This window comes from Clupea harengus, chromosome 21 (assembly GCF_900700415.2).
Source record: "Clupea harengus chromosome 21, Ch_v2.0.2, whole genome shotgun sequence".
NCBI lineage: Eukaryota > Metazoa > Chordata > Actinopteri > Clupeiformes > Clupeidae > Clupea > Clupea harengus.
The window spans coordinates 18377500-18404999 of record NC_045172.1 but is presented as its reverse complement, the minus strand read 5'-3'; the positions used below and the strand labels follow the sequence as shown (position 1 = coordinate 18404999).

The window sequence follows — 27500 nt, the reverse complement described above, 5'->3', positions numbered from 1 at the left end:
TGGAGTTTTTTTTTCCTGCTGCTCCTGAGTTTTGCCTATAGCGTTCATATCGTCACCATGACGGCTTGTCCAGCGCAATTAAAACAAACCACAGGGAGATAAGAGGGGGCACCACAATCCTTCAATACGGTAAAATATAAATATTTGACCTTATATCGGTATCATGATGTAGTAGTCTGAAAGGCAGACAGTAGACTATCTTTATGTATTTATGTTTTGGTGCACTTGGTGCCCTACACACGGAGCGTGACCTGCGTGAACATAGCGGATTTCTCGGGCTTTAGCATTTACCTTAAGTGCACAGGTATGTAAACTCCCTCGGTGTATGTTCACGGCTCGGTTTCCTTGACTGTGGTGATATGTTGGCGCAAGAACAAACGGTTAAAGGTGTGTTTAAACTTTAATTAAATCCGACTTCACGTTGCGGTGTCAAAGCTATGTTATGAGATATCCACGCTTGTCCATTATGTGTGCAAAGCAGTACTGAGCTCAGCTCTTCTGATGCAGTACGTTGTGTGGAATGCTGTCGTGGCAGAGGCGTCAAACACAACCCGACTAGTACCTTTACGATTAACGCACACACTTCCTAGCAGACAAACCATCTTAATCGACAACTTGTTTGTTCAGTGGTTTAAGTTCTTCCTCCAAATAGTAGCAAATATCGAATTTTATTTCTCTTAAGGGAGGCAGTCTGACAGAGTGTTACATTTTGGTAGCCCGACGACAACATTTTATGGTCCCGGGACGCCAGGCCACACATATTTTCCACCCAAAAAAAGCGAATTCACATACATCTGCACACCACACCCTGATGAGGTGTATGAAACAGTTTAGCGAGCCTCCAAAGATAGTGTGACTGTGGTGTGTGTATGAGGGAGAGTGCGTGTGTGCGTGTGTGTGTGTGTGTGTGTGTGTGTGTGTGTGTGTGTGTGTGTGTGTGTGTGTGTGTGATCATGTGTGTGTCATGTTAGATTTTTGGGCCAGCTACAACAGTGCTCAAAAGAAGGATACCCGCTATTGGAATCAGGATGAGGATAAATCTATTCTTAATGTGTGTTTTTGTTTGTGCGTGTGCGTGTGTGTGTGTGTGTGTGTGTGTGTGTGTGTCAGTAATCCACACAAATAGGACTGAGTAGAGGGAGCAGCAGCCGCCACAGGCTCTGCACCGTGGGATGCAATAATAGGTTTTCATTACAGAGCAATTTCTCTTAAATAATCCCTTTCATTTTTCATGAGCCCCTTTCCCCCAGCAGAGCGGGAAGATGAGAGACGGAGAAAGACGAAGAAGAAAGCAGGGAGAAAAGAGGTGGGGAGAGAGAGAGACAGAGGGAGAAAGAAAGAAAGAGGGAGAGAGAAAGAAAGGGGAGAGGGAAAGAGAGAAGAAACAAGATGGGTTGAGGGATTCGTAAGAAGGGTGACAAGAAGGTTCTAGAGCAGAGTTTTGCCGTCGCTGCCATCCTCACGCCATCCAACAGTGCAGGCGAAACATGGGGCACAGCTCGAACATTCTAACAGTAACGCTATTCTTTGCCAAGTCATGGCTGAACACAAAGGAATTCATTCCTTTTCATAGCTAACGCTGTCAATGCACCCCTTTCACAGTATTAGGCCAAACACCTTTGAGCTCAGACACATGGGAATGATTGGGACCTGGCAGAGGGAACTTTTTGTTCAAAGGTTGATGGCATACACCACAGTGGGCACACCGAGCCACGTACACACGCGTGGCATCTGGCACGCCAAGTCACCTCCGTGCCTCCGCCACACGCATATATGCCAACCACCAGCCGCTGGCATGGCGCATTCCACCAAACCCGACCCCTGCGGTGGCATGAGCGTGGGCCAGGCTGAGGCGGGAGGAAGTGAGCTCCCCCGTGACAAAAGCGTGCACAGCTGCTAATGATTTGCCAGCTTTGCTTACTGAAAGTGAAGTCATTACCCAGGGACGGCGGCCAAGGGGCCGTGTAGCCCGCAGCACTGGTGCCTGGCGCAACCCCCCCTTCATGTGACTGGTGTGTGTGTGTGTGTGTGTGTGGGTGGGTGGGTGGGTGGGTGTGTGTGTGTGTGTGTGTGTGTGTGTGTGTGTGTGTGAGTGTTGTGTGAGTGTGTGTGTGAGTGTGTGTGAGTGAGAGACAGATGGAAAGAAAGGGCAGATATTTGTGAAGAAAAGAGAGAGAGAGAGAGAGAGTACAGCCTACGAAGGAGCGAAACAGAGAGAGAATGTGTGTGTGCGTGTGTGTGTGTGTGTGTGTGTGTGAGACTGCATGCTTGCTGGCTGCACGTTTTACAGGGACAAAGGGGCTCGTTAGCTTGCACACAGCAGCAGCTCCACCAAGCCTCACACAGGCTGTGGCGGCCCCAGCGAGCCGTTGAGAAACACTGTAATGATCACATTTGCCTGTGTCTTGTTCTCTTGGTCTGCCTTTAGAGAAGACATCCATCACACACGCTCTCAGTGAGCGGCTGACTCCCATAGACATGTCAAGGGACTGTTTTGCAGAAATGTCTGTATGTTTTCCTCGACCAGTCAGGCTCTCTGGAAGAAGCTTCCAGGCTTTGGAAAAAAACAAATCCCCATTCGTCCCTTTCCTGCATTCCAATGGAGATCAGTTTTTGAAGTAGAGTTTCAAAGAAAGACCAAATAGACACAATTATCTGTGGTGGCTTCTGTAGATGAGATGATATCTCTATAAGAGGATTTATGAGGCATTTTGAAAGGGGAAGGGAAGAATCCCGCTGACATACAGCATTATGGTCCGACACCTTTAAAGCTTGCAATCTCCCCGACAACCCGGCTCATTTTCCACAAGGTCACGAATGTAGTGAGCTGTCTAACCTGGTCGTAAGTAGCAAGCTGCCCACCGCTACCCTATTCCATTACCTTAACCAGCGGACCATTTCATCCCGTCTGTGCGCCGTGGCGGAAAACATCTCCGGGAGAAGTGGCACAATGGTCACATCTCGATGTGGGGGGGGGGGGGAGATAAGGGAGCCACGAGACGCCCTTAATACAGATGCAATCTCACGATGCACCCGCGGGGGGTAATGACAGGAGAGACCCGGCGATGAGCCGAGTGGGCGACAGGCAGAGAGGATCATGACAGGCAGAGAGGATCATGGGCCGGCGGAGAAGAGGGCAGGCGGGGGAGGGAGGGGGGGGGGGGGGGGAAATGAGCCTCAAGAGGTCATGAAGTGGAGCGTGACCAAAGCGCCAGGGAGGGAGACGCCTTGGCTATAACCTGTTTCCTGAACATGCTGCTCTGGTCTGGCTTGGGATGGGAAGGGAAGGGATGGGTGGAGGAGAGGAAAGGAGAAGAGAGGGGAGGGGAGGGGAGGGGAGGGGAGGAGAGTGGTGGTCAGGAAGGGAAAAAACACAAGTGTGAAATCAGAGGAACAAATAGAAAAGGTACAGAAGGGAGCAATTTGGGGACATACAGATAAAAACAACAGATGAGATATTGGCCCAACAAATAGCAGTGGGGAAGAGAAGAAAGAAGGAGAAAGAGATGAATTGAACAAGACAGAGAGAGGAAAAAAATAAAGCAATGAGAAAAAAGCTGAGATATAACAGAGTACAGAAAGTGATAGAAGGTGGGAATATGAAGAGGGAGCGAAGGAAGAAAAAAAAAAGAGGGAAATGGAGCAAGTGGGAGAGAAGTGAGGACTCTCACACACACACACACACACACACTCTCACACACACACACACACACACACAGACAGACGGACAGAGACAGAGACACACACACACACACACACACACACACACACACAGATGAAGAAGAGGCCGGGGAGAGGTGAGGATGGCTGGAGAGCAGTGGAGGAAATAAAAACAGGATGCGGTGGCTTCTCTCCTGTAATGAAAACCAATCAGTTCTCTGTGGCCGGCCGAGTGCATCAGTGGCGGCGCGGGAGTGGGGAGTGGGGAGTGGGGAGAGGGAGCCAATCCGCGCCCCCTAACGAGCTGTAATTGGAAATGGACAGCGCCGCTCCGCTCTGGCAGAATGGAACATCCCTCTCTTCTGTGACGGAGGGGGGGAAAAAAAGAGAGGGATGGCGAAGACGAAGGTGGGAGGACAAGGAGGGAGGGAGGGAGGGTGGAATGAGCTAACGGGGTCACCCCCAGCTAATGCGGAGAAATGTGCCGCGCCGGCGGGCTTATTACTAGCCGAGGCAGACGGTTTCTGTGGCGATCAGGAGGAGCGGTGGGAGGCACACCGAGCGCTTGGTTCTGGCTCGCCGGATCGGCTGCTATCACTGCCCACCAGAGAGAACACACGTGTAAACTCACACACACACGTGTGCCCTCCTAATTTCTTCTATTTCACACACATGCACAGAACATACATACTGATGACTCCTCCACACACACACACACACACACACACACACACACACACACACACACACACACACACACACACTTGGACACATATTCACGAACACTAATTCGTTCCTCTCTCACCCTTGCACACACATAACTTCTATCATCTTTCATCTCTCTCTCTCTCATTTTTCTTCTCTCTCTCCCCTCTGCTTTCTAATATTTACTCCTGATGCCTGACTGATTATCTGGCGTTCCTGCCACCTGCCACCAGCGCCCCCCCCCGCCCCCCGCCCCCCACCCCAGGCCTGCCAGCCCGCTCCCAGCTGCACCGGGGCTCACTGCACCCAACGACTCCACTGCCATAACAACAATGGCTCCCAGTAGAGAGTGAGGTGTGTCTCTTCACACTGATTAAAGCTGCTGGGGCAGGTGTTTAAGTTCGTCACGACCCACTGCACACTGCAGTCTACAAGCTGCCTGTAACAAGTGTTACAAAGTTCTTGCCTGTATCATGTGTAGAGGTCTGTTGATGGTTTGTCTTTCTGTCAGTCTGTGTAATTGTCTCTGTGTGTGTTTGTGTGTGTGTCTCTCTGTGTGTTTGTGTGTGTGTCTCTCTGTGTGTGTGTGTGTGTGTCTCTCTGTGTGTGTGTGTGTGTGTGTGTGTGTGTGTGTGTGTGTGTGTGTGTGTGTGTGTGTGTGTGTGTGTGTGTGTGTGAGAGTGTGAGTGTGTTTGTGTGTTTACCCAGGTCCATGCTCTTGGAGTTCCTGTTGTGGTTGGGAAAGCTCTGGGGTTGCTCTGGCATGTGACGAGAAGTGTAGGCCGCAGGGTTTCCTGGCCCCCTGAAGCAAAGCACACCACGTATACAGACCACATTAAGCTTCATTTATCCACCCCTTTAATGCTCCAACCTACATAGTGGACGTACAATGTTTGACTACACTTTGAATACAAATAATATATTGAAACATTTTAAGACTTTACATTGTCTTGCTAATGACCTACTGCACATTCCATGTATATTTCTATCAAAAAGATCAGTCTGAAAGTGATAAGTGGGTTGGCCTGCAGTCTCCACATAAATGTGTGTGTGTGTGTGTGTGTGTGTGTGTGTGTGTGTGTGTGTGTGTTTTCTCACCTCTCTGCAGCATATATGTGCTGAGGGCTCATTGCTGATTCCACCATCAGGTGTGAAGGGGGAGGGGGGAAGCCCTCGTCATCGTAGCCGTAGTCTTCCTCAGGAGGAACGTAACTGCCATTGGAGGGTCGGGCTGGGTGAGAGGGGGGGGGGGGGAGAGAGATGCATAAGTGGGTTAGAAAAAAAGAAACAGACAGAGGAAGGAAGAGGAAGATAGGGAAGAGATTTGGAGAGGTGCAAACGAGCAAGAAGGAGAGAGAGGAGGAGAGAGTAAGACTGAGCGAGAGACAGACAGACAGGGACAGAGTGATCGAAGAGAGAGAGAGAGAGAGATAAAAAGAGAGAGAGAGAGAGAGAAAAAAAAAAAAAGAGAGAGAGAGATGCTGAGGTGAGGCCTGTCACAGCGAGATAAAGTTGGACTCTTATCAGTTTACAGGCAGAGTCTGCAGCCATCTCAGCGATCAACACTGGAATCTAGTACAGAGCACAGATCTCAAAGCCCCCGCATGAGGACTTCCCAAAGGGCTTCTCCATGATTCCCATATCCTCCATCAGGGACTGAATGCGTCTGCCATCCTTGCACTCTGCATACTACACTATCCATTCCATCTGTCAAAATCAAAGTGAATTCCAGAGAAATTCTAAAAGCCACCTCTATGCTGCATCTTTAAATATTTAATATCACTCATTAATATTTATCCTGTAATAAGGAGAAAAACAGATTACTTTTCACCCACTTTCAGTGAGTTGTGCGGGTATCGAAATGCATTTGTTTGGAGGGCTTTCTGCCATGATGCACAGAAAAACTGGAATAATGGTGGTCCTGTCATGGAAACGGGACAGAAACGTCACATGACAACTTCCAAGTAATTGACCATGAAACACACACACGGGCACACGCACACACACAAACACACACACACAAACACACACACACACAACAATTCCCTCTTTTCATAAAGTCCAGGATGAGCCAGAAGATTGGTTCATAACAACAACAACAGTAGCAATCAATATTGTTCCCCTGTGGAAGGCTGCAACTGACACACACACACACACACACACACACACACACACACACACACACACACACACACAGAGAGACACACGCACACGCGCAGGCAGGCAGGCATAACGGCTGGCTGAGCATGGTTAAGTGTTCATGGTCAAGTGTCTCCACTTCTCCCTGATAATGAACGACCTCCTGAGCACAGACGCGTCTCCTAAGAGACTCCCACTGTGTGTGAGGCAGCTTCAAGGACTGCAGACCACACAGATATATGAGCATAGCACTGAACAGGTGTGTGTGTGTGTGTGTGTGTGTGTGTGTGTATGAGTCAGTGAGTGAGTGAGTAAGACAGAAAAAGTGGGTTTCTAAAAGAGTACTGTATGTGAATGTGCATTATATATATATATATATATTTATATTTATAATGTGTGTGGTAGCCTCTGCTCAACCAGGTTTTTACCCATGTACATTTAACTGCAATCTCTATATCTGTTTACGTGTGTGTGTGTGTGTGTTCACATCCATCCCCATGTGCACTCAGCATGCTTACCCCCCCCCCCCCCCCCCCTTTAAAGATCTCTAAGCAGCAGTTCCTTCAGGCTGCCTAACTCCTAATGCCATAGGCCCTTGTGGATCACGTATGGCATTTACCCAGACTGCCACTAAAGGGATCGGGATCACACACACACACACACACACACACACCGAAATACCAGTCGCTCCGACGTTCCCGAAAAGCCCCCCCAAAGCCAGCAGTCGGGAGTTGTATTAAATGTTTATGAGGAGTGCTTGATGCCGGAGCCTAAATCCATGGCATGTGCAACCTGCGCTGGGTTTAAAGCTCTGCTTGCGTAAGCACAGAGGCGAGCATAACTGGTTTGTCGGAGCGGCAAGATGTACAAATATGACAATCGCTCAGAGAAATGTTTCGGAAAAATAGCACTGGTGTACCGTCCGCTCGCAGCATATAGACCTATTTCTTTCGCTGTCAGAGGCATGAAGGACTGATACGAGCCTCACTACCCCTGAAAACACTCACCACCTCTCACACACACACACACACCCCCCCCCCACCCACACATACACACAAACACCTTACTTACGTGAGGGGGAAAAAAAGAAGCCCTTTCCACCTAGTCAGCACTGCTGTACTTTCTGTTTGAGGCTTTTCCTGGGGCTGGTTTAAAATAGGCTCGGGATGGGGATGTGGGGGCGAGGCTGGGAGCGGGAGGCTGGGTGCGGGTGGGAGTGTGGTTTGGGGAAGGGCGTGCTACACTGCCGCTGCACCACACGCAGACTAACTGCACATTACAAGCCCCCACACAAGAGGAGTACAGTATGTCGATAATGAAAAGGGGATGCTTGTCAGTAAACAATGCTTTAGGAGAACACAGGCGGGGGGAAAGAAAAATGCTTTTGTAGTCCAGACCATACAGTGTGTCTCCAGAGAGAGAGAGAGAGAGAGAGAGAGAAAGAGAGAGAAAGAGAGAGAGAGAAAGAGAGAAAAAAATGAGAGAAAGAGACAGAGGGAAAAAAAGGCAAGAAAAAGGGAATTTTAAAAGAGTTTGTTATTCTTTTGCGAGTGCGTTCGCACAATAGAGCATATGCAAATATGGCCCACTTAGAATCCATTTCATCAGCATAATGATTTCAAGGTCAGACCTCGAAACATGAAAGCTGGGAGAGAGAGAGAGTGTACAAAAAAAAGAAAAAACGAGAAAAAAAAACAAGCCAACCATTTTTTTTTTTCTCTTTTCTCCATCTATTTCAGTTGGCAGAGTTGGCTGCAACAAGCGCTAGCAGACAGTCAGATTGGACTGAGAGGAATCAATGGTGCCAGGCTGTACACAGCTCTGATGGTCTGGGGAATTCTACATGGGTCATACTGTACATGCAAAGCTGAATAATATTAACAATAATAGTCTAAACTTGTGCTGGAGAGAGAGAGAGCTCAGTTCCTATGCTACCAATATGGATGAAGTGAATGTGCACCTTCTAGCAACAATGCACTGAAATCAGGCGGTGGGAAAAAGGCATATCTTTCAGCACAAAAGTCTGGGACAAGCTTGGTGTCCATCAACACTACCTGTCACATTGAGATACGCTTCACATAACACCACTGAATATTAAATATGAATCTGAATATCTCTGTCTGCTTCATTAGTGTGCTGAATTGGAATGAGCACTGCAATGATGCACTGGGCCATGAAAGGACGATAAAAAAGGCAGAATGTCACACATATATTTTTTTAAGACTATTTTGAATGACTTTTTTCCTCTGTGTGTATGTGTGCATGTGTATGTGTGTGTGTGTGTGTGTGTGTCTCTCACCTGGAGCACTCTCATAAATGCTGTTGACCACCATAGGTGGCTGGTTGGAGCTGCTGGGCTGCCTCTGAGCAGCAGGCGGAAGCAGAGCCTGATTGGACAGCACCTCCACAGGCTCCTGACAACGGATGGGGGGGTGAGGGGGTGGGAAGGACAGACAAAGGTGAAGCAGAACGTCAGAATAAAGGCATATCTTGACACGCGTCACAGGAAGTCAAAGTGTTCGCTTAAACTTTAGTTCCTTTCCACACAATAACACAACGCTTGTGAACTGGCAGGCTCGGCATTCTGGGTAGTGAGAGAGAGAGACACAGGTGCTACATTTTGACACACAGGCGTAAAAGACCCCCAGAGGGAAGAGGGGGGGGGGGGGGGGGGGGGATTGTGTTTGGGTACAGCAGTGGGATGACATTTTCCAGTGGAGTGTGAGACCCATGACTGTTACTCATGAAAGCACAGCAAAAGGCCAGTGCAGTTTCCAGACGGTTTACAACACAAATCAGTGAGGCTGCTGGTTCATCTCCTTAAACAAATTGCTTGTGCGCATGTGATTAAAATAAATAGAGAAGACTTTCAGAGTTAGATATCCATTAATAACTCGCCACTGGAAAACTGAGTTGAATCAAGCAAATCCTATAAAATTATTCTACAAAACATAGACATAAACATAAGCACATAAAATCTCAGAGTCGTCCTGCAGCTTCATACATGGTTGGTTTCAATGTAAAACAACTGTGGGGGAGGACCAGGATCAAAGCACAACTCCAAAGCTTAAGTCCATATGTACACATTTTTTTCTATTTGAGGAACTCTTTCAACCGCACCAGAAGACATCCTCTCCGGAGGTCTGCACAGGTCTTGCTTCTCTGTCCCCGTCATCTTGTGTACCGAAGACCAGCCGGTACAATGCAGAGCATTGTGTGTAAACCTCACTACCAAACACATTTGGGTTTTTAGCTCTTCTTGCAAGCACACCTGCCCATTATGCCCAAGGTTGTGGGTTCAATCCCAGTATGGGACTGTGGTTCTCACGATGCAAGTCACATGTGTGTGTTTAAGTACAGATATCTGGGAGGAACTTCTGAACTACAGTGAAAACTAAAAGGTGTTATTATTCTTCTGCATTAACAGAACGCAGCTAATCCAAACTCCCTGGAAGTCTACACAGCAGCTCTCATGGCTATGCATGTGCAATGCCTGTGCATTGAATAAGCGCAAGTGTGTGTGCATAATGTATGTACAGTTTGTGTGTGTGTGTGTGTGTTGTATGTACCCTATCTCTGTAATGTGTGTGTCATTTTTTCTCTTTGTCTCTCTTCTCTTTCTGTGTGTGTGTGTGTGTGTGTGTGTGTGTGTGTGTGTGTGTGTGTGTGTGTGTGTGTGTGTGTGTGTGTGTGTGTGTGTGTGTGTGTGTGTGTGTGTGTGTGCGCACGTGTGTGCGTGTCATGCGTCCCATCCTTTAAAGCACCCCCTGCTGTGCGGAGACACGGCCAGGCCCCGGCGCGGGGGGGCGATGAGCGTGGAGGAGCTCTTCCAGGCAGCCAAATGAGGACATCACAGGCCTGTCAGACAGGGCCGCATGCTGGGGACTAATGAGACGGGCGGCGGATAGGAACCAGTCCAACAATTGTCAGGAAACCACATGGGATGTCCTGGGGCGACGGCGACGGCTCGTCGAGGGGGGGGGGGAGGGAGAAGAGAACGGCTCGTCAGGCGAGCAAACGTAAAGATGCAGATGAAGATGATGAAGACGTGACCAGTTGATGACTCCAGCCTTTGCGCTCGAATGAAACGCAACAACTAGCTCTTGCCTCTGGAAGACAGGTGTGTGAGTGTGTGTTTGTGTGTGTGCATAGACATGTATGTGTGTGTGAGTGAGTCAGTGTGTGTATATGTGTGTGTGTGTGTGTGTGTGTGTGTATTATTCTGTCTGTTATGTGTGCATGTCACATAGCTGTCACATGGAGACCAGTCTTCACAGCGGGGCCCCCTCCCATTGAACTGATATTATGATGGCATTACACAGGAGTGGCGGCAGCATCTGGGCTGGAACAAAAGCAAGCGCTCGCAGGCGGACGAAGATGAGAGGCATTAGGATATCATCACTTCAAAGTGCGAGTGAACGGGCGCGCACAATAACCCAGCGTGAAGCCAGAGCCCAGGCTTCGCAGCACAACAGCCTTTTGTTCGCGTCCAAGTCTCAGGTGCACCGTTATTAGGCAGGAGGACGGCTCCTAGCGGATGTTAGCGTCACACTGGTCACATTACGGCCGTCAACATAGCTCACTTTCTCTCGCTCAAACTCGGTCCTTTCCTTTCTCTTTCTCTCTTCCCTGGATGGACGGACACAATGGAACTAATACAAATGGTTTCCTCTGTGTGAACATTTTGTTTGCTTGATCACCGAGCATGACAAATACAATGCTAAAACAATTCTAATATGAGAATACCCAACGCCTCCGTAATTACTGACTTGTTAATGGCGTCTCTAATCTTTAATTGGTTTCCGCATTTTCTTTGACAACACAACTTCAGTTTGGGTCCTTTACCATGCATATAATTTAAGGGTATAAACAAACTATATGGCACAGGATCCTCCTGTAAATGTAGAAAAGTGCCTCTGTCAATGAATGTGAGCCTGACTGTTCTGAAGATAAACGACACTTTGTTTTTGAGGATTATTTGATAGCCATTAGTATATAATTAAGTTATTTACATACACCCAATGAAGTCTGCATTATTTATGGATACTAATTTACTGTCTGCATTCTCGGTTTTTCTATGAAGCTGTTAATTATTAGTGAGCCCGTAGTAACACACCTATTAAACACAACCAATATGTATTTAGAACGGATTAAAATACACTCTTCAGAACGCCCTTACACTCTGTAAAGGAGACAGGATCTAAAGCTCAATGCAACAGCAGAGTTTGATGTACTGTAATTGTAATGACAGACATTGATGACATTCACTTAGGGTAGACCAGCAACAAATGGGCTTGGTGAGGAGGAGCAGGGGAACTATGAAGATTGTCTTACCAAAGATGAATACTACTTATTGCAGAGCGAATTGGGCTTATGTGCATGCATTTCACAGATATAGATATAAATAGATGGACAAGCCATGACGCCCAAAATAAAGTATTACTAAAAAGTTGTGAACTACAGCTTTGAAATTGTAACACACACTGAAATACTCACAAAGACGATCTGTTCACAAAGAGGAGGGGGGGGGGGGGGGGGGGGGGGCAGAGTCCCAGAGGATACGGTAATCACTTGTCTTCTCAGACAAAGTCTCACAGATCGGCAGAGATGGCTCTGGACTGTCTGTGTTAGCGCTCTGATCAGCCATGTGACAGGATGTTCATGAGAGAGAGGGTGCTGGGGGAGGCAGAACACAGACTGGCGTATCGACAGCCTCACACACACACACTGTCTGCACGCACACACACACACACACACACACACACACACACACACACACACAATCATAAACAGACAGCCTCTCTCCGACTCACACATGCATTCAAATATAGCCAGACACATAAACACTGTACATACACACCAAACAAACAAACAAACTTCTCATGCACGCACCAAAAGACTCACAAACTCACACAAAATTCTTTGTTTGCTTTTAGTAATGCAAACAAATCTAAAAAGGCATTCCCCAATACTATTGGTTTAGATAAACTTGACCAGTAATCGCAATCAAATCACAGAATGTATCTGACTATGTCAATTAGGTCCAGATCCAGGGGAGAAGAATTTAGCATGCACAAAATGTGGGTGTTGGATAGTTTAGTCCAACACCAAAGACACTTCATACCCCCAAACTGCAAACCTCCATTTCACTGATAGGCCTCAGTGGTGGACTACAAGGGGGGATTTGGGGGGGGTTTGGAGGGCAGACACCTCCAGGCGAGCCCCAGGCTTTCTTTCATTAGAGGCCTCTGCGGTGTAATCAGATTAGCCGTCTGAATGAAAGCCCTGCTGTGGAGGAGGTAGGATTAGACAGGGATGGGGTAGTGATAGTGTGATAGCATTTCCCTGAAGGAAAACAAAAAAATACAGAGGGACAGAAGGAGAGAGTATGACTAGAAGGCGGTGGGGGAGGAGGAAGAGGAGGAGGAGGGTGAAAGGGGGTGGGGGAGGAGAAGGAGGGTGAAGGAGGTGGGGGAGGAGAAGGGGGTGGGAAGCTGATCAGGAAGAAAGCGCCGCTCCTGTCACTCCGCTAAAGCGAGTGGCACAATAAAAGGCTGAACACGAGTTCTATCTCTTAGTCATCGGCTGCTGTCGTTTTTTTTTTTTTCTTTTCTTTCTTTCTTTCTTTCATTTGTTTGTTCTTTCATTCCATCACTCGCTGCTGTTCGGCTTGTTCCCCCCAACCCGCCCCTTGATGCGGCTGGTTGTGGAACGATCATACAAGCTGGTTTTTGCAAGACATGTCGGGGACTGCCTAATCAAAAAACCCGGCTGAATGCGGCTTCATCATAGCAGAAATCAGTGAGCTACAGAGGGGGAACAAAATGGCTACTGCCAATCCTAGATAGATGCTGGGAATTCGCTTTCTGGGCTATCCATGCTTCAACTGCTGAGAAAGAGAGAGAGACAGAGAGAGAGAGAGAGAGAGAGAGAGAGAAAGAGAGACAGGGGGAGAAGGAGAGAGAGCGATACAAGGGAGGAATGTACTAGCTCTGCAACATTTCACTGCCTAAGACGCCATTAACTAAACAATAATTCATTAACACAAATGAAGCTGGGCTTGATGAAAATGAGGATTCCCTATCCATCATGTGGGCAAGGGTGGAGTGAGACGTGTCGTTTTTTAAATGCCTCACCTTTCGCGAGCGGTTTTTCCTTATCGCTCCATTCTGTCTGGGTGATTAACGGTGTATTGATTAGGCCTCCTGAACGTGATGAATTAAGAATGCCTCTTAGATGACAAGCCACCCATCATTGATCGACTCCATTACTGTCTCGGCCAATCACCATTCATCTCGACTGAGCCAGAAGGGTGTGGTGGTGGCGGCGGTGAATGGAGATGGTGTGTGTGTTTGTATGTGTGTGTGTTCACTTCTCATCCCACAATCACAATCTCAAACCCAGGTCATTACAGCTTTATCAATGAAATCGAGATCTACTGCCGCAGGTCAATTTGGATTGTGGACAAACCCAATCTTCTAATAAATTGACAGCTAACCAAGGATGCAACAATGCAACGATGACAATGCTTAGTGCAAAACTATTGCCTACACTATGAAACCCAGATCACTTTAATTCAAAATTATTCCAGTGGCCCCAAATGTGAAGAATCTCCTCATACAGTCGAACACTTAGCCCTTGGAATCAACAGCGAGCCGTTGGCTGCTTATTTGAAATGTCAAAGCATTCTGCATTGCTTACGCTGGACCCTGATGAATCCCAAGTGTTGTGGACAAGTGCACAAATGTGTTGACGCGTGATAAGGACTTGCGGTAATTGCGCTGGTTGGCTCTTTGGCTCTGCTAATCTATACAAGGACGAACAGTGTCAGCGGTCTGAAGAGTGTATTGTTGTTTTTTTTAGTGTCCTTCCTGCCGGACACTGACCCCTTATCAAATGAGTGATGAAAAATATGACTGTTACCGATAAAGGAAACTATCATCCCACCCCGAAGGTTAAAGCGTCACTGAAAATAACTTACTTTTTAATACTGTAAAACTGAACTACTGATATATAAACTTTGCAAAACACTTGTTTATTGGATGTTTGCCTGCTATGACCAATAAACCATTGTAAAATCTGATGAGGATGTTTTCATATAAATCCACCACAGCTGTGAGTTTGACTGTTATTGTAACAATGTGTTTGATGTAATTTAGAACTACCCCTGAACAACTCGACCAATCAAACTGAGCATTTTCCGAACATCCGCTTTGCCATCCATTTCCATTTAACCATTCTAGGGTGTGCATAACATCCTAAAAGATGGCTTTAACCCATTGCCCTTGTAACAAACCCCTCTACTATGTAGAAACTTACCTCAAATGTTGGTGGACCCCAGTGGACATGATGCTTCCTCTGAAAACACAAAGCAGCCTCAGATACAGGGCCAGTTCGAGAGGGGACTGGAGGAAGGACTGGGGGCCAGGCATGCCATGCAAGGGTACCATGCCACCATCTATGCCATGCCACCATCACGGATGCAATACATGTGGGACACACCCATGGGCATGAACACAAGAGTGCTCCTTCTTGAGACTGTACTAGACCCCAAGCTTAGTCTGTCTTTCCAGCTCAAGATATCCAACCCAACCTGCTCAGTACCCTTTGGCAGTGTTTGTTTGTTAACATGGCCAAAATGGTGCCCGTCTCCACCCTAAGCCGAGCTGGCTTCACCCCTTTAGATCAACGCAGTGCGCACACGCTATTAGCATGCAAGCTGAGTAAACCTTTTCTTTACCCACGCACCTTCATAACAAATCATCATCGTCATGCATTGCACCTGCCCTGTTCCCAGGTTGGCCAATTAAGTTAGCATTAGGAAAGTACAAAGGCATCTCTAGATCTGCAAACAAAATAGGTAAGTAAGAAAAAAACCAATGCCAAAGGTCTCTGCAAAGATTATACATTGATGAAATGATCATCACTTGCATATCTGGCTAAACACATGTGAAACCTGTTGCTAATATCAGCCAGTTTATATCAGCCTTCCAAATCCATTTCCAATAAAACTTCAATGAAAGTCTACTACAGTGTGCCCCCCTCACCCCACCTTGCCTTAGCCAAAATCCCCAGAGATAATAAACCCACATGGGTGTTTTTTCCATTTTGCCCCATATATCTCCCTCTCTTCTTCTCTCCCTCCCTCTCTCTTCCTGTTAGCCTAGGAAGGTTTTCCATGCATTTAATATGGCAACAGTTTTGCGTATATGCAGCGCCATGATTAATAAACCCTTTCCTCTCTTCCCTCCCCCGACCACGTAGCCGCAGAGTGGCTCTTCCACTAAGTTAGCAATTTCACTTCGGACGGATTACAGATGAATCAGATTTGTAGCGGAATTGAGAAATCAGATAATGGTCGGATACACTGGAGTGCCATTATGCTAATAGTCAGCAAAGCCCAGAAAAATGAAGATGGGAAAAAAGGAGAGCTGTTTTAAGAGGCAATCATTTATGCCACATAAAGTGTTCTTTTTGAGAAAGGGACAGCTTCGGGAGAGGGGGTTACATTGTTACTGACCTCTGGACTTGCATTGCAAGCATGTTTGGACAATATCTTTGCACCGTTAGACCACAAATCATTTTTTTTGTGGTAATGAGTGACCTTTGGGTAAGACGTTGTTTGTCAAATAGCAGCACGGCGGTGCAGATGTGTCCAGATAATGCAATCATGTAGACAATGCAAATCCAAGTTTCCAAAAAGCACACCCAGTGAAAAGAAAGGCAGGACTGAGGAAAGGTAAAGAGGAAAAAGACATAGTTCTAGGGAAAGAAAGTCAAGCATGCAGATTTTATTGTCTTTATTTTTTACAAATGGATCAGACATACAAGTGCAGTTAGTGAAGAACAGACAGAAGGGAGACATACAATTTAAATAAGGTACAAATAAATCTCAAGTCACTAGAAAAACCATGTGAAGAATTCAGAACAATATTAGTGTCACTAAAGAGACACCTGTGATAAAGATTAAGGCTATGATTAGAGCAGGTAAGAAACTGTGAAAAACAGTGAAGAAAGCAGAATAAGTGAGAAAAATATTAGCAATTAGCGACAATGTGTGTCAGGTTAGGCAAGGCTAGGAAACAGTTGTTGGAAGCTTAGCATCTCTCTGAAACCAACTGCTAATAAATATTGCATATCCGTGGAGATGGCAACAAATACCTAATGCTGATTCTAGAACATTCAGGGCTTGTCAGTGTTGCTGGCTAGGCTCCAAGTGACACCATTCGATGGCAAGCAGAACAGAAATATATTACTGAGTTTGAAAAACACAGCAAGCCTACAGGCATACTTGTGAAATCATTCATGACCTCAGACGTGTAGGGTCCAGGTACGAGTCCTACCCAGCATTCTCGTCAACGCCATCTGGATTCACTAATAGGCACAAAGCTGAAACCAGGAGCAAATAACTTCACTAATGACTAAAATGAGCTGGCTCAGTGTTCTGCTGGAGGATATGTCAGGAAATGTACTTTCCAGCCCTGAATTTCCATCCTTAGGAGACCCACCCTTGTGAACCAAGCGATTGGAAATGCAGCCCTACCTCGCAATGCCATTCTATGCCAGCGCATCTGCACAAGTGTGGCGTCCAAGTGAAATGTAAAAAAAGCCCCCCCCCCCCCCCCCCCAGTATTTTGAGACATTACATATTTTCAAATTTGCACAACCAGGAGGTAGAACCGAACTGGTGGAAGTGATTATCTGCTCCTGTGTGCGTCGCTCTTCAGAGATACAGCACACAGCATGGGTTTGAACCGTCCGCGGCTCAACTCAGAGACCTCCCGACAGCCTGAAGTGGCTGTGTCTGTACCGGTGGCTCCTACCCCAGGGGCCAGGCTCCGTGGCCCGCCGTCGGAGCAGGGGGACGTCTCCGTGCAGCGGGGGCATGTCTGGGTGGGATAGGAGGATGGGCGAGGGGTCGGGGCCTACCTGGGCAGGGGACGAGTGTCCTTGGGAGCGCATGACCACCAGCTGGGTGGTGCCCCGCAGGTTGCCCTCCGTGGACATGGAGCGCCGCAGTTTCTCCATGGCGTCGTGGTTGGAGCGGCCCGCGAGGGCCTCGCCGTTGACGGCCACGAGCTGGTCGTTCACCCGCAGGCGGCCATCCTACGGGGAGGAAAACGAGGGAGAAAAAGAAAGAAGAAGAAAGAAGAAGAAAGAAGAGTAAAGACTTCATGAAATCATTCATAAAATATCATGCTGATATTACTATTCAGCATCTGTCAGCCGTCATAAACAAACTTCAAAACTATGGTAATCGTGTGGTACATTCTTTGTTCATCTTTGTTAATTAATGTATGACGAAACTTCTTTTCAAACTAAAGACATTTTCGAATTGATTAGCTTATATTAATCCAGAATAAACGATAGCAATAGTAACTGCACAACTACTTTCTTCTGAAGGTATGGCTGAGCAAATGACTGACGTACTCTGCTTTTGTAAAACTGATCCTGATGTTTTCCATGGCCTCCTGTCAAACAAACCCGAGGTCTGCACTGGTAATTTAAGAGTACAGTCGTAGGGCCAGTACGGATCAAGGGCCGCTGTGGTTTCAGTAGAAGAACGTTTACATTAACACCGTGTTTGGGGGAAACGTCCCATATGGAGCCCATTTAGTCGAGCTCAGAGTGGGCGAGTAAATCATCGTGATGGACAGGGTCTGTGATGAGATATAGTAGCCAGGAGAGAGAACGGTCTGGATTTAATACAGATCTGGTGTCTGCAGCATGGATGGATGCAGGGGGGGGGAATTCAATTGTATTAGGGAGACACACCTGTGGCCGTGGAAATATAACCTGCCTGTCTGTAGGAGAGCTGAGGCTCAGGAGACAAGAGCTGGGCAGGGATTAGTGACCGGAGCCACTGAAGACTCCCCTGTGTCTGGACACACACAGTGGTCGATGCTGACCTTTGACCTGGCTCATTGACTGGCCTTCACCCCATGGCTGCCCTTCTCAGGGAGGACTTTTGAAGACAGTGACAAGCTCACATGGAGTGTGAGCAACACACACACACACACACACACACACAATGGATATACTTCACTGCACTCTGTGTTTGCTCATGTGTCCCCATACACAAAAGTCAATTACACACACACACACACACACACTCTGAAAAGTTCTTCAAGTTTTTGAACAAACTTGTGGCAGACGAATTTCAGAGGAAATACAGATGCCCTCCTTCCCTCACTATGACACAAATACACACACACACACACACACACACACACACACACACACACACACATATATATATATATATATATATATATATAAACTCTTAAAATATAGTTAAAATTGAAGCTTTCACTGGGGAGAGGGTCCATCTCTGTAGAGCTCCCTGGACATCTCCAGCTCATCAGCTCAACTCTTCAAAGATTTAATTAGCATTAATGTGACTGGAGGAGAGTGTGTGTGTGTGTGTGTGTGTGTGTGTGTGTGTCAATGTGCATATGTGAAAATGTGTGTGTGTGTGACAATGTGCATATGTGAAAATGTGCATAATTATGAGATGGAGAGATAGAGATGTGGAGAGATAACAGTTATATAGCAAAAATCAAAGCAATTATATACCTCCCTCCAGTTTCCAACAGCCACACACACACACACACACACACACACCAAATGATGTCTCCACTTGTGTTTCCTCCCCTGTCCCCCTGCTCTCCTGGCTCACTGTGGAAGAGGCTTCATCTGTGCCATCCCCTATTTTCTGTATTTTCTGAAAGCAGCCCACAGGGCCGACTCTGCCGGATGTGGGGGGAGATTGATGAGGGCAAACAGACCCAGATTACAGCTGCAGGCTCTGAAGGAGCCTCTCCTCTCCTCTGCCTTCATTCCCTCGCTCGCTCACTAGCTGCCTGATAGGGGCCTCCTGATGGAGCTCGCTCGCCAGGCCTACTTGAGTTGAAGTGCTTATGATGTGGGGCCTGTGGCGCAGCTCCGTCTCTGGGCTCACTCCAGTCCCTTATCATCACTCGGCCACTCCACCTGCCCGCCTTTCATGCTGGGCTGTAATGGAGAGAGAGCAGCTCATGAAAGCAGAGAGGGGGCACAGATGATTCCGGAAGAAAAATGGGGCAAGTGGGCACTGCCTGGAACCACTCTCAGAGGGCATTAAACGCCAACAGATAGCAACTACAAAGAGTGATGCGAGTCATGGCACTGGTGGCAAAAGTTTGTGTCTCCTTGGAGTGACACACTTCAAAAGTTCACACTTTGTCCACAGTTTCACCTGTGTGGTTACCTCAGTTCATGCCTGCTCTCTCATGACAGAGGAAAGGTAAGGCAAGGTAAGGCAAGGCAATTTTATTTATATAGCGCATTTCATGCACATGTGCAACTCAAGGTAGCCGTGATGCTGTTCACAAAATGGACACGCAGACCAAGCAGAGATCCCTAATGTCGGTGCAGAGGAGCACCATTCTCTCCTGTAACAATGAGATCCCAACTCAAAATGGCTTCTTTCAGGGGAAAAAAACCTCTTTGGGTTCTTAATAACGTCATGCATTTTTAACAGATATGAATGATAAAAGGTCCTATATGACGTGGGCAATTTAAGAAGTTTAACTGCAAAAAAACCTGACCCTCCACCCTTCCCTGTTAACGTGCATGTATCTCAAGCAAGCAGAAGAGTGCTTTTTTTGGTTCGATGAAGAGTAATCTTCAAGGGAGACCTTTTTTGTGTGAATCTAATGTTCCTTCTCCCCCATGCTACATCTTTCTCCAAAAGTTCATAGGGTTGCCTTTGATTGGGTCAACTGTGCCACAGAGGGCCAGGTCAGGGGTGAGAGGTCAGAGGCCGGCGGGACTGGTGTCCATGGCAGCTGCCGTCCGTATTGTGAGTGGACCAGGACAGCGGTGTTTGTTCAGGGTTGCTTGTGGCTCAGGCTATTTTCTCTTCTAGACATCTTCTGAGGGAACAGACAGACGTCTAGAATGCGTTTCCCACTTGCAAGCCTGTTGGTCTGCATTTTCCACTTGAATAAGGACACATTATCCACATATACATTTACTGACTGTGCATTAGTTAATGGGATTTAAAGGAACTCAACTGGCAACCTCTCTGTTGCTCGGGTGACACTCTACCAGTTGAAATACAGCACCATCTAAGAGGTGGATCTCTACCAAGGTCTGCATAAGAATACAAGGGAACAGTGGGGCTCTCTTCTCCAGGAAACTGACAGGGAGAGTGACTGATGAGGGAACACATACAGTATGATGGCAGAGTGGTCACCACATCATGAATGTGTGTGTGTGTGTGTGTGTCTGTGTGTGTGTGTGTGTGTGTGTGTGTGTGTGGGTGTGTGTGTGTGTGTGTCTGTGCGTGTGTGTGTGTGTGTGTCTGTGCGTGTGTGTGTGTGTGTGTGTGTGCGTGTGTGTGTGTATGTGTGTGTGTGCGTGTGTGTGTGTCTGTGCGTGTCTGTGTGTGTGTGTGTGTGTGTGTGTGTGTACCTTGTGGGCAGCTCCTCCGTGGATGATGGACTTGATGAAGATGCCCAGGTCCTCTCCAGTCTCACGGGACTTGTTGCCCTTCAGACTGACCCCGAGGCCAGCCGAGCCGGAGTCGTTCACAGGCACCTCGAACATCAGCTGCTCCCGGCCCTCCTCTTGCAGCAGCACACCTGTGGGCTCCCCCTTCTGAGACAGACAGAGAGACAGAGAGAGAGAGAGAGAGAGAGAGGGAGAGAGAGAGAGAGAGAGAGAGAGAGAGAGAGGGGAATGGAGGGAGAGTGAGAGAGAGGGAGAGGAATGGAGGGAGAGAGATACGTAGAGATAGAGGAAGAAATTGAGATATGGCATGTCATTATGATAACATGCACTTAATAAATCAATGTAAAAACAAGAAACAAGACTGTATAGTGGAATTGCATTAAGCAAGTTTCTTCTACAATTCTGCCATCCTGTCAGTTACAATAACATTAGCAGCACAAAGAAAAGAATGGAGAGAGGTGGCAGACGAGCAAAGCGAGAGATGAGATGAGGTGGGGTGGGGTGGGGTGGGGTGGGGGAGAGACAGCGGGATGGAGCGGAGGTAAAAGAGGCTAGGAAGGAAGGCGGCCGCAAAACACAGGAAGCTAAAATAAGGCCATATCAAAGGATGAAGAGTGCAGAGCCAGTATGAGGATGAGATGGAAAAACAGGGGGGGGGGGCGAGGAACAAAGGGGAGCGGTGGAGTAAGGGGGGTTAAGAGGGAAGGAGGGAGGGGGGAGGGAGGGAGGGGGGGAGGAGGGAGGGAGGTCATTTCGTTCCATTTGAACAGAAAAAGGAGAGGAGGCGAGAGCGTGCGATTTGAAAAGGAAACATAATAACCTTTTTACATGGCCTCATTTAGCTGGGAGAGGAGGAGGTGGAGGGATCATTTAGGACTAATAACACATCCTTTGGGTACACACACACACACATACAATACAACACACACACATAAAGACACACTTCACGCACAATCTCTGAATGACCTGTGTACCAGCATCAGGACTTTGTAGTCCAGACAAAAAAAAAAAAAGAAGAGAGATAGGAAAAAGAAAATGAAGGGAGAGGCGTGAAAAAAAAGAGAGGCACATTAACAGGAGCGAGTGGAGAAAATGTGGAGAGCTCGAGCAATGGCCCTGGAAATACGGGGCTCGTAATGAGAGGCTTGGAGATGAGAGCAGGCCCATTTTGTGAACCCATTTTCCTGCGGGGAAGAACGAGTGGGTGTGGGGGAGAAGGAAGAGAATAAATAGACACATATAGAAGGAGAAAAAGAATGAGAGAGAGAGAAAGAGAGAGCGAGAGAGAGAGCAAGCACACCACATCAGGTGTATTTCTGACTGACTGCGTGGGCGGCGTGGTGGGCGGTGTGAAAGGTCTCGCTGTGGAAAGGCACAAGAGAAAATCGCGAACGCAAAATGGCTGCACTTTTGACAGCAAAACACATCGTACCTGTTGCCCCGAATGTGCTGCAAATGACAACCCAGCTTTCACTGCCTGTGACATTTTAAAAATAATTTTAAAAAGACCCTCAGTGTCATAATTCTGTACTCTAATGCAGGCAAACTGCCCTGGAAAAAAAGCACATGAAGAGTAGGGGGAGAGGGGCAGGCAGAGAAACAGGTGACTGTAGGTGGTCTCTGGATAAATGGACTGTCCTTAAAGGACAGGGCACTTCAAATATCACTCGTTTATTGGGCTTAGAGTGTCTCTCCTCACTCCATTCTGACACACGTCAGAGAAAAAGCAGGAGGAGGTTAAAAGCCCAGAGACAGACAGCTAGACAAATGCGCCAAAAAGAAGAGAAACAGAAGAGAGAAGAGAAACAGAAGAGAGAAGAGAAACAGAAAAGAGAGAAGAGAAACAGAAAAGAGAGAAGAGAAACAGAAGAGAGAAGAGAAACAGAAAAGAGAGAAGAGAAACAGAAAAGAGAGAAGAGAAACAGAAGAGAGGGAAGAGAAACAGAAGAGAAACAGAAGAGAGAAGAGAAACAGAAGAGAGGGAAGAGAAACAGAAGAGAGAAGAGAAACAGAAGAGAGAAGAGAAACAGAAGAGAGAAAATAAAGCTAGCAGGTGAACGAGACTAGAGAGTATGAATAAGGAAATGGACCGGGAGAGATGGAGATGGAGGCGAAGGTGAGGAAGAGGAAGACTAAATGTTTTTGAAAACCATAGATGTACGAGGCGTGTCCTGGCCGTGGTATCATGTGTCCCACGAGGATGGAGAGAAATCAAATTAAAAGGGCTTCTAGAAGCTTCCGTGCTCCCGACACGCATACTAAAAACACTCCTGAGGACGATTCAGTGTGGCACTCACTATTAGCCATTCAGCTTGTATCCAAATGAGATGTCTATTCAGATGACTTCAAACACGGTAGGAGCTATCTATGGGTGATCCCACAGAAAGAGAGTAAAAAAAAAAGACTCAGAGTGTGTGTGTGACCAGATGAGAAGACATGAGAAAAACAGAGTCAAGGACAGACAGGCGGAAAGAAAGAAAGAAAGAAAGAGAGAGAGAGAGAGAGAGGGAGGGAGAATCCAGAGCGCATAACAAATGAGTGAAAAGTGAGCGAGAGAGTGTGTGATTGGTGGGGCGAGGGACTGAGAGAGAGCAGTCACAGCGAGCGCTAGCCTGAGGCTGGGAGGCAGAGGGGTGAGAGGGTAAAGGGGGCCTCGTCTCTCAGCCGCTGCCCCATCTGTGGCAGCCATGGTGGGCAGATACTGATGTGTGGACGCCAACAGAGGCCCCAGGCAGAGCGGAGCAGAGCAGCACAAGAGACCAGGCCTGTTTTCAGGCGAACAAAGAGGAGCACAGGTCAGGGGAACACAACCTTGGCCTCCCAGAATCAGCCAGTTCTGCTCGAGGATTTATTTGTCCGGCGTTTGTTAAAAACAAGCGAGTTAAGAGAAGGGTAAGCACAGCAGATTAATCTGACTGATATACACACACACACACACACACACACACACACACACACACACACACACACACACACACACACACACACACACACACACACACACACACACACACACACACACACACACACACACACACACACACACACACACACACACACAGAAATGCACTCAATTTCAATGAGATGATTTTGATTTATTTTCAGGACAATTGACTATCTCCAAAAGGTGTTTTGGAGTAACTTTCCAAAACAACCCATTAGGATTTTCTATCCCTGCCAACACACACAGAGACACACAAACATATTTAAATGGTCTGGCTCCAACACTACTGGTGGTCCCAACAGTGCTCTCTAACCCACAAATCTCCACAGAAATCCTCCCCAGGGGAATCCCCCTACCCCATTTACACACACACACACACACACACACACACACACAGAGAGAGAGAGAGAGAGAGAGAGAGAGGGAGGGAGAGAAAGTCACACAACACAGGCCTTTGTTTTTAGCTACGCTATAAGCTGGAAAGGACGCAAAAGTCCACTTAACTGCAATGAACAGGGAAGTGTTTATGATGGTTGGAGGCGAGTTCCACCGTCGTCAGCACTTTAATAAACCATAAATTGAGGAATAAAAATCCTATCTTTGAAGCCCCCAAGGTATCTCAGTTTGCACTTTCAACTCAAAGGGACATCACACCCCTGGAGATTGATAAAAAAAATATATAATGGCTCACTTTCATATTACAACTATTTAAAAATATGCTAATGCACTCAGAACTAAAAGCACTGGGAGCGCTCTGGTGTAAAGTGGTTCCTATGATGGTGGGAGTGATGTTGTAGAGTGTGTGAATGTGCCTGTGTACGTATATTGTCTATATATATATATATATATATATATATGAGCATGTGTCTCAGAGGGAGAGTTTCTATATGTGTATGAGAGGGGGGGGGGGGGGGGGCACAGGCATAAAAGGGCTTGAGTTTAACAAGTGAATGTGTGAGTGAGTGAGTTTGATGTATGTGTATGGTGAGGGACACACACATGTCTTCCATGTTTGTGTGTGTTCAGAAGAGATGTCCAGGGTGGGGCTGCAGGAATTAGAGGTGTGGGCACCAAACTCAAGGACATCTGCACGTCCGCTGCCCTGACCTCACTTCCTATGGACCTCACTGCACGGCATGTGTCATGGGTCCTCCATGTGCAACGTGACCCCTCCGTCCTGTCTCTGCCTGATAAAAACAAACCTGCCCCGCACCCCCCACTCCACCCCACCCAACAGCCCACCCCCTCTTCACTCAGCCTCACCTTCAACACTTCTGCTTATCTTCCTCAGTGCAACACGCACTAATTCCCAAATGAGGATGGCACCAACACTAGGACTGATGCCAAAATCAGAGATAAGGCACTTCGGAGATGGAGGCTGCTATCAACATCAGAGGTAGAAAAATAATGATTATACCAGTAATGAAAAAAAATCCAATATTGCGCAGGACAGTTTTGAAATTGGGATTAATGCCAGAATGCAAAAGCATTCAAGTTATGAGTTTAACATTGATAATAAATCCAAATGTGATGCTTCAATGCATCTTCAAAATTAAAACTGGAATCAGAAGCAGATCTAGGGATCATAGAGAGGATGTTTGTCATCATCTCTGCTGACTGCTACATCATGGGCCGAATCTGGCTGTTCTGGAGTCACTGAATGAGCTGCACAATGGAAAGTGGTGAATACACTGGCCCACATTCACCTCCACCTCTTTTAGCTGAGAAATGTGCAACTACACAAGTAAGGTTCCATTTTCCATGGTCACTGTGTTCTATATATATAGCTATATATATATATAGAACATATGATGAAGTTCCGATATATATATATATATATATAACGTCTGTTATATATAACGTCTGTAGTAACCCACTCAGGCTGGTGGTATATCTCGCATACGGCACTGTTGAGGTTCGACTGAAGAGGAAAAGCAGCGGAGGCTGAACAGCTTTGAAATGTAGGCAACACTTGAGTCATTTCAGCCTGGGCCTGCAGTTTGACAGCACTTCAATGGAGTGCTGGTGGAGCTAGATGCATTGTGTGGGATTTCGACAGGCGTTTTTTGGCACGCTACCCTAAGTACCTGCGCTAAAGGAAGCCTGAGAGGAGAGGAGATGCGGTACGGAAGAAGCACTTATCTGGGATCGGTTTCTGTGGTCGAGTTTGAGGTGAGGAGATGGGTGAGCATACAGATCTGTACTGACTGCTCCGAGGCTGCAGTGCACACCAGCACGTATTGTAAGATACATTTGAAGAGCAACTGTCAAATGGAAAAACCAGACAGTCAGCGAGGTCAAGCAGGGACAGCAGGTCAGTTGAAACTAAGTTTTAAGAAAAACATGTTGACAGCAGAGTAGAAATGCAAGAAGTTCTGATAACAGAAATTGTTAGGTCTTTTATGGCCCAGCCCAGTGATGTATCCATGTTATCACTCTGGGTCCACGAGGTACCCACGAGGTATCCACGAGCAGATCACGAGCTGGTGATGAGCGTCATAATCGTCTCGTCCAATCCGGGTTTAGTAATAACACATGATTTCTTGTAAATTCTGGCCCTGTCCGTTATCAGAACTTCTTGCATTTCTAATTTGCTGTCAACATGTTTTTCTTGAAACTTAGTTTCAACTTCTTTAAGCACAGTGCATTCTGTCCCTGCTTGACCTGTTGTCCCTTCTTGACCTCGCTGACTGTCTGGTTTTTCCATTTGACAATTGCTCTTCAAATGTATCTATCATCTAAGAGCTGCTGAATGAACATGGATTGCTATAGACGCGCACTATCGACAGGAATACTCAGATGCAAGAAAGTACACACACATATATGCATATATGTATAGAGTTCATGTATACATTTCCATAGTGTATGATATATACACAAAACAGACATAATGTGTGCACACACACACCTTCGTACAGGCGAGAACACACATGCACGCACGCACGCACGCACACACACACGTACATGGTCATTTCGAAAGCCCCCCTGCTGTGTGAGTAGGTGGAGGCCATTAAGCCATCCACACACCTTTCAGCCATTCTCTGGCCGTCGCCACAGCCGGACATCCGCCCTCGCTCTCCCAGCAGAGGCCCAAATGACCCACTCCCGACTCCCACCCAGTCCAGTCCCAAAAACAGCCCCCTAACTCTGTCAACAGCCCACAAACCCCCTGGCCTGCCAAACACATTAAAATAGAGCTGCTGCTGCTGCTGTGTCCATTCATTCCTGCCCGGTCCACCTTGCTTTTGTTCAGCGCTCCTCTCCGGCTTAGATTCGCCAACAGGAAAACCGTTTGGCCGCTTCCCAAAGTGTCTGCCCTCACAGGGAGCGGTGATCCCAAAATTAGGATCTTTTTTAACCAGTTCTTCTGAGTGGTGGTGGTGGTTGGGCGGGCGGGGGGAGAGAAGAGGGGATCGTGTTTTTCTATAAGCTGTCAGAAACATGCAGATGCCACATTGGCACAACACACTCGACAGAACACACACACACACAAAAAAAAAAAACATGTGCATGCGTACTTGTCTTCTAAAGAGCAGATGGTGGAAGAGAAAAAGAG

The 27500-nt window shown here is 47.1% G+C and overlaps 1 protein-coding gene across 2 annotated transcripts in view; it reads right to left on the bottom strand.

Moving 5' to 3' along the window:
• The window catches only part of pard3ba (par-3 family cell polarity regulator beta a), a 152348-nt gene that overhangs the window by 60363 nt on the left and 64485 nt on the right, over positions 1-27500 (bottom strand). For both annotated transcript variants that reach the window (XM_031558420.1, XM_031558421.1), the window contains exons 11-15: positions 20962-21147; positions 17434-17610; positions 8804-8918; positions 5464-5596; positions 5070-5167 (exon numbers count right to left, since the gene is read on the bottom strand). In XM_031558420.1, coding sequence (XP_031414280.1) covers positions 5070-5167; positions 5464-5596; positions 8804-8918; positions 17434-17610; positions 20962-21147 — 709 coding nt within the window. The remainder of the gene's footprint in view (positions 1-5069; positions 5168-5463; positions 5597-8803; positions 8919-17433; positions 17611-20961; positions 21148-27500) is intronic.